The 7,834-nt window shown below is 36.1% G+C and overlaps 1 protein-coding gene across 1 annotated transcript in view; it reads left to right on the top strand.

Moving 5' to 3' along the window:
* The window catches only part of LOC106878291 (28S ribosomal protein S14, mitochondrial), a 16,593-nt gene extending 10,117 nt beyond the window's left edge, over positions 1-6,476 (top strand). The window contains exons 2-3 of the mRNA XM_014927473.2: positions 2,026-2,220; positions 6,216-6,476. Coding sequence (XP_014782959.1) covers positions 2,026-2,220; positions 6,216-6,398 — 378 coding nt within the window. The 3' untranslated portion in view covers positions 6,399-6,476. The remainder of the gene's footprint in view (positions 1-2,025; positions 2,221-6,215) is intronic.
* The last annotated feature ends 1,358 nt before the right edge of the window (positions 6,477-7,834 follow it).

Here is a 7,834-nt window from a genome sequence, read left to right as displayed (position 1 = left end):
TGGACTAGTGCCCCACCCTTGCCAGAATCACTATTAAGCCCCTCTAAAGTGTACTTTATAAGATGGAGGTTATCTTGGATGGTTCTGCCGGGAACGGCATATGTCTGTGCCTCCCCAATCAGACCATCTGTCACACCCACCAATCTTTTCGATAACACTTTGGCCAAAATCTTCAACTCTGCGTTTAGCAGAGTGATGGGCCAAAAATTATCAACAGAATCCCCCTTGTCCAGGTCCTTTCTGACAAGTGTCACCACTCCCCAGCACACAGATCTGGGAATAAACCCGTTCTGCTGCCAATTCGCGTATACATTTGCCAGAAGGTAGGGACCTCTGCCTGAATCTACATGTTCAAGCATTCTCTCTTCCAATTCACTTCCTCCACCACTGTGGCCTGCAGAATGGTGATTTCTTCTTCCTGGTTCATTATTATGGCTGCCACTAGCCAGGCAGCATCTACTTCTGGAGGAATATTTGTAATTTCTATTTTCAATGTTCTTCTTCCCATATATATGGGAAGAAGAACCACCTCCTCTGATGTGAACCTCACTTCGAACGTTCCAAAACGTTTTCCTCTTGTCATGTAAGTTATATCCGACCATATGGGCTTTAGGCCTTTTTCAATAAATTTTTCTTCTGTTTTATCAGTTCTTTTCTTCTCGATGTTGTAAGTTTTGTAGATTATTCTTTCCTTATTAACTTGCTCTATTGTTTCTGTTGGAGGGGCTACTTGTTTTTCCATCCCCTCCTTTTTGAACATAGACATAAACTTTTTAAAATTATTCATCTCTGTATTAATTTGTCCCCTCCTTTCCTGCTGCCTCGGCAAAGTTTAACTTTTTTGGCGACACCGCCAGTGTTTTTTCATCTTCACATGTTACAAAAACAGGCATATCAATAATTAAATTATTTGGTGAGTCCATTGAACTCTATGGTAACTCCATGTTTTTTTTTTTTTCTTTTTTGTTAAATAGAATGCAATTTACAGCAAAACGCCAAACACAGAAAAATTTGGGCTTACGCCCCACAGAATTAGCTCAAAGCTGCACGGTTCAACAATAATTCCCCCGCAGGGGGAACCAAAAACAACCTCAACTCACTGCACCAATATAACAATCCAATAAATGACACAGGAAGCACTGGCAAAACATTCACACAACAAGAAACTTGCACTAAGAATAAGTAAAAGGTAAAATTACTACCTGCTTTTATGGCAAGTTGATGCAGGTAGTTTATCCTGCCCCTCCCTCCAGTTTTTAGTTCATGCAGTTGAAAGAACCACATTATTTATGGGATGACCCAATATTTAAATGCATCAAGTAACATTTTTTTTCTAGAAATATATCTTTCAAAAACTATAGTGTATTTAATTTTGAAATGTGTGTATCAACATAATTACTGATTATAAACCAGTGTGTCAAACATATTATCATCGTTTAACACCTGCCTTCCATGCTGGCATGAGTCAAACGGTTTGACAGTGGCTGCTCCAGACTTCTGTCTGATTTGGCATGGTTTTTACAGCTGGATGCCCTTCTTAATACCAACCATCTAGCAAAGTGGACAGAGTGCTTTTTACATGGCACAAGCACAGGCGAGGTCAGTTTTGACATGGTTTTTACAGCTGGTGCCCTTCCAAATGCCAACCACTTTACAGTGTGTACTGGATGCTTTTTGCATGACACCAATGCTGGCAGGGTCACTAAGTAACTTGCAAGACAAAGATCTTTTGAGAGGAGAGGGGGCATTAGAGGAGTTGATCTTGTGTCAGACTTGTATTTATTCCACCTGAGTTACACAGACACTCCTTTATCATTCTCAACATTAGAAATGATCAAGGGAAAAAAGAACTCCAAAAATAGCCGAAGGTGAAACTGAACTATTGTAGTTTAGAAACCACTACAAATTCCTGCCATATATTTCATCTCTTCATTATAAGTTGGTAATACTTTGGTGTTTTTACTTTACATTTTTGTATTGTTTTCTTTGTTATTAGTAAACTTAAAGAATTTATTTACTCTCTAGCTTTCTTCAAGGTTGACCATGCCTGTTTTGACAGCAACAGAGAAGCCATTATTTTCACAACCTGTTCGATTTAGATTTGCAAATTGGCAAATGTTAAAGGATTATAAAAAAAGACAGACAATCAAAGAACAGTATACAGAGCGTTTAAGAATCAATGCCATACGTAAAAATACAATACTACCTAAAGAGTTAAGGGTAAGTATATACAGTATTTCATTTTTAAAAGATTACTCATTTATGTGTGTTCGTCTTAGTTTGCTATTAGTGTATTGTTAATGCAGAATTTACTAATCTACTCTACCATGAAGAAAGTAAATGGAACCTTGTTGCTAGACTGATTAAGCCAATCTCACTAATATATCTCATCTAAAGACATCGTAAAATACACCAATGTTTGAACTCAAGACAAGGACACAGTACCTTAACTTCTCAGTTTCTATGCCTTTATTGAATGTAATATTTAAGATAGTTAAATCTTAGGCTAAGTTAGTACAACATGTACTTATGTATTTTGTAAATGCTTGCACATTATGAAATTTATGTTAGTTTCAAAATTTAAGGTACACTAATGTCTTGTGCACAAAAACATCGTGTTTATGTGGTCAGTTTTAAGAAAAGGGATAGAAAAGTCACTTACTCCAGGAATTATTTCAGCTACCATAGAAGACATATTTGAAAAATATTTTGAACAAACATGTGCATCTGGGGGTGAAAGCCTTACAATAGACTCATTGGTATAAGATATTACTTTATGTACTCATAGTATAAAGCTTTAGTTTATAATCTGCCAGTTTCTTTGTCCTGTTGCTCTTTTGATGTTTATTTTTTAAAAAACTAAAACTACTTTTACTACAAATGTATTATTATGGCTAACATGGAATGGATTTTTTTTAATAGTTTAATCTCGAGGAAGGAAAACGTAAGCAAAGAGGAAATTTCAGAGGATTGATGTTTTGATGAGAAAGGATTTGATAATTTAGTTCTTGGCCTGGCAAAAGTCACAATATAGGTGACAAGATGATTCAACGAAAGTACATGTGCTATGAGAAGCACATTTGTAAGCCATAAAAGCTTAACCCTCTAGAATTTAAACCGATTATATCTGGCCCAAAATATTCTACCTGTTTTATGTTCAAAACAGCCAGATCCAACCTGTCACACAATGTCATTTTGAAAATAAGTATTACATAATCAAAATCTTGAAGCTAGTAGATAATGCATAATTAATTCAAAACAACGTGGATAGAAAACAGACTTGAACGTGATGATGAACTTAATTTATCTTTTAGAAATAAAACAATGCAAGTTTCAATTATATAAACAATGAAATTTATCTCATAGCAGTTATACTTTTGAAAAGGTATGAATATAAAGGAATCAGTTGATACGAATGCATTAGCAGAAGTAAATAGGGGATAGACATTTTTCAAGTGTAATTATTTATAAGAGCCTTCATCTGAACAATTCATGATCAAGGTATGGCTGATTAATAAGGTAAAAAGAACAAACACAAAATTTGAATATTTATCCAATTATTTTCTGCCTTTAGCTCCGTCTTTTATAAGGAGTATTGATTTTCTTCTTTATTTGAAATTGATATCATTAGTTGTATATAAACATTATTTTCAAATGATTGAGTGATATGGGTTTTTTACACTACTAATTTCTGCTGGTTAAAACTATAAGAAAATTTTTGCAAGCAAATCATTAATGCATAATGAAAATTTTGCCAATAAGGAAGTCCTGTAGGAATGTTGAGGAATCATTTAACTTGAATAACCTAGTGGGATTGGAAGGGAAAGATAGCCTAACAAAGCTAGTACAGATAATACTTGAACCATGATATACTGATTTTTATTCTATAACAGTTGAGAGAGGTAGGCACAAATTTTTTGTCAATTTTTTCTTATATGTTTGTGTTCACTGGGTTGTCGAATTTCTTGGTTAATCATAAAATCTTCAAATCTGAGCATGAAGGCATCTAAAAAAAATCTGAGAATAGATTGACACCTGGTAGTATCTTAACTTCGAGCACAACTTGATGGACACTGCATGTTCCTTGTATTCAACAAATTTTTGATAATTATTCAAACTTATTGAAGTGACTTATTGTGAAGTTACAAATGGATGCTGATTACATGATATACTTAGATAACAAGCTCAAATCTAAAAAGTATGATTTACAGAATGAAGATATATTTGGCAACCTCTATGATGACATTGTGCAGAAAGCAGTCATCATTTCATATCAGAACAGAAGTGGTAGTACTTGTAAAACTCCCAGATGAATTGGAATTGAGGGAGGTACATTGTGTATTTTGAAGCCATAACTGCAATATTCTCTTCAGTAGATCAATGCTTTGATAAAATTACTAGGTGTTTTTCAAGGCTAAAGACATTGCTTCTAAAGTAAAGAGAACATCTTTATCAGAAATCAGTTTTATTAAGGAAAGACAGTTTCATTGAGAGTGATATTCTTTGACAGCTCAAAGTCTGGCATGCCTTCTTATCAGAGATTTGTACAATTTGACAATTTTTACTGGTAGACCTTGCAACTGCTGAATGAACATCTCTTTGGTCTAGAAAGACAAGGGAAATTAAATTCTCTGGATGTATTTTAATATGATAAAGAATGAACAAATAAAATAAATTTGCTTCCTGAAATAAGAATAGGCAAAAGAATTTTTGCAGATTCTGTTAAGTTGGATGGTAAACTGAATTAATGGTAATAATGTTTTGTAATTATAACTGCTTTTCCCATTAGAATGGCAAATTTATATTTTACTCTATATATTATAAATATTAACACCTGTGATTCTATTGTAGAAGCTTGTTTCCCAACCATATGGTTTTGGAGTCAACCTCACTACACCACCTTGAGCCATTGTCGTCTATAACCCCAGGCCAACCAAAACCTTGAGAATGGATTTAGTAGATGGAAACTGAAAGAAGCACATGATAATTGTAAATGAGTGCTGCCATCATACATGTCTTGTTAGTCATTTCCAATCTTTCATGAAAAACATATCTAGCCATGGGGAAGTATTATCTTGCTTGGAAACAGCTGAGTGTTGGTGACAGGAAGGACATCAAGTTGTAGAAAATCTGCCTCAGCAAATTCTGTTTAATCCAGAAGTGAACATTTAAAATGATGATGATGATGCGGGTGGGATTGATATATTTATTACAACACCTAAGACATTTTAAAATCCAATTTTCCAAACTGGCATTTGTTGAAGCAGATTTTCTGAAGCTGGATGCCCTTCCCGTTGCCAACACTTACCTGTTTCTAAGTAAGGGGGTATTTCCCTAAAGGCATGCTTTTTTACAAACGATACTATGTCAAGAAAACACATGCTCATGTATATATTTATATAAATAAACTGCGCTTGCGAAGACCTGTTGAGTCAAGTGAGGTCATTGTCATGGCTGATGACAGTACCACCTGATTGGCACCCATGCCAGTGGCATGTAAAAAGCACCATTTGAGTGTGGTCGATGCCAGTACTGTCTGACTGGTCCTGTGCCAGTGGCATATAAAAAGCACCTTTTGAGCATGATCGTTGCCAGTGTCGCCTGACTGGCTCCCATGCTGGTGGCACATAAAAAGCACCATTCAAGTGTGGTCAGTGCCAGTGCTGGCTGACTGGTCCCATGACAGTAGCATGTAAAAAGCACCGTTCAAGTGTGGTCAATGCCAGTACTGCCTGACTGGCCCTCATGCCAGTGGCATGTAAAAAGCACCCACTACACTCTTGGGGTGGTTGTTAGGAAGGGCATCCAGCTGTAGAAACTTTGCCAGATCAGATTGAAGCCTGGTGCAGCCTTCTGGCTTACCAGTCCTCAGTCAAACTTCCAACCCATACCAGCATGGAAAGTGGATGTTAAACAACGACGATGATGATGATGATGATATGACAAGCTTCTTTCAGTTTGTCTATCAAATCCATTCAGAAGGCTTTGATTGACCCAGAGCTTTAGTAGAGGACACTTGTCCAAAGTGCTGCACAGTGAGGTTGAACCTGAAGCTATGTGGCTGGGAAGCAAACTTCATATCCATACAGAGAAATAAAGCATATAGGTAGAAGCAAAAGAAATTATCAGTGGCTTGGAAAATTATTACTACACTGATATCTTTTAAGTGTTTCTATAAAATATTTTCTTTATTTGATTTCTTTCTAAATTCACAGGAAGTTGCTGATGAAGAAGTAGCTGCTCTTCCAAGGAACAGTTCAATAGTGAGGATTCGTCAACGTTGTGTTTTGACTTCCAGACCAAGAGGTGTTCTCAGACGGTGGCGTATAAGTCGCATTATGTGGCGACATTTAGCTGATTACAACCAACTTTCTGGTATCACTAGATCTTGTTGGTAATATATGTGTGTGTGTGTAATGCTTTTGTATTCTTTTTTCATACAAAATCCCTTATATTTAATAAATTATTGTAAATAATTTCTTTTTTGTTATTTTTCTGTTTTTACATAAAATCCTTAATTTAAACTCACTCTAAATTTCAAGTGCTTTTTATTAAGTTGGCAACTAAGTTCCTGCCATTTTTTAAAATTTAAATTGTTTAAAAAGTTTGATAAAATATAACAACTAATTAATTAATAATGTATTCACCCTTGTTGTTTACAACTTCTTCCCAACATTCAACAAGATTTTCAATACCTTGTTGGTAGAAATCACCCGATTTCGACTCGAAAAATTGATCCAACTAAGCTCTCAATTCTGTATCAGTATTGAACGAAACTCCGCGCATAGCATTTGAAAGAGATCGAAAGAGGTGGAAATTCATTGGTGCCAAATCAGGAGAGTACGGCGGGTATGGCAGCACTTCCCAGCCATGCGTTTGAATGGCTTCCTTGGTCATATTGGCGATATGAGGGCAGGCGTTGTCGTGCAGCAGAAAGAACTCCATGCTGCCAATTAGGTCTTTTCTTTTGAATAGCCATGTTGAGTTGTTCCATCTATTGAACATAGAGTTCCGCGTTGACCATTTGGTTCAGTTCAAGCAATTCATAATGGATAATCCCTTTCCAGTCCCACCATACGCACAACATTGTTTTACACAAATGAAGACCTTATTTCACGCGCGGTGTCGCTTGTTAACCAGAGCTAAGCCATTCCTTACGCTGCTTCATATTGATATACAGGCACCATTTTTCATCACCAGTAACGATTCGGTAAAGAAATCCTTGCTTGTATCCATGAGTTGAGCGGTGATGAGCAAGCAAACCAGTGGAGATTGTGGCTCGTTGATTTTTGTTGTTGTCACTTAAAGCATGTGGAACCTATGCTCCATACTTCTGAACCTTTCCCATCAAGTGAAGATGCTTCTCTATAGCAGTGTGGGAGCATTCCATTTTCTCTGCCAGTTTCCTTGTCTTTTGATGAGAATTTTCGTGCAATAGTTGGTTTAATCACTCTTCATCGAACTCAACTGGACAGCCAGAACAAGGTGCATGTTTGAGGTCAAAATTTCCATTTTTGAACTTGGCATACCAATCACAAATGGTTCTTTCAGCTATAGCACTCTCTCCATACAGAGCACAAATGTCGCAAGCAGCTTTTGCGGCCTTGGAACCTTGATTAAAAGCAAAAAGGAGGAGGTGTCGAAAATGATTGTTTTACTTAACTTGACGTTCCATTTTAATGATCTGAAAATAAACAAAAATTAACTGCAAAAAAAAAATGTTTCAAAAATAGATTCTAAAATTTTAAAAACCAGTGGAAACTTAGTTGCCAACCCAATATATTTGTGTGATGAACTGCAAAAATTTCTAAAACGTTTTCAGGGCTTCCTATAC

The sequence above is a fragment of the Octopus bimaculoides genome, chromosome 3 (genome assembly GCF_001194135.2).
Source record: "Octopus bimaculoides isolate UCB-OBI-ISO-001 chromosome 3, ASM119413v2, whole genome shotgun sequence".
Classification (NCBI taxonomy): domain Eukaryota; kingdom Metazoa; phylum Mollusca; class Cephalopoda; order Octopoda; family Octopodidae; genus Octopus; species Octopus bimaculoides.
The sequence above is the reverse complement of the archived record's forward strand: the minus strand, read 5'-3'. Positions and strand labels throughout refer to the sequence as shown.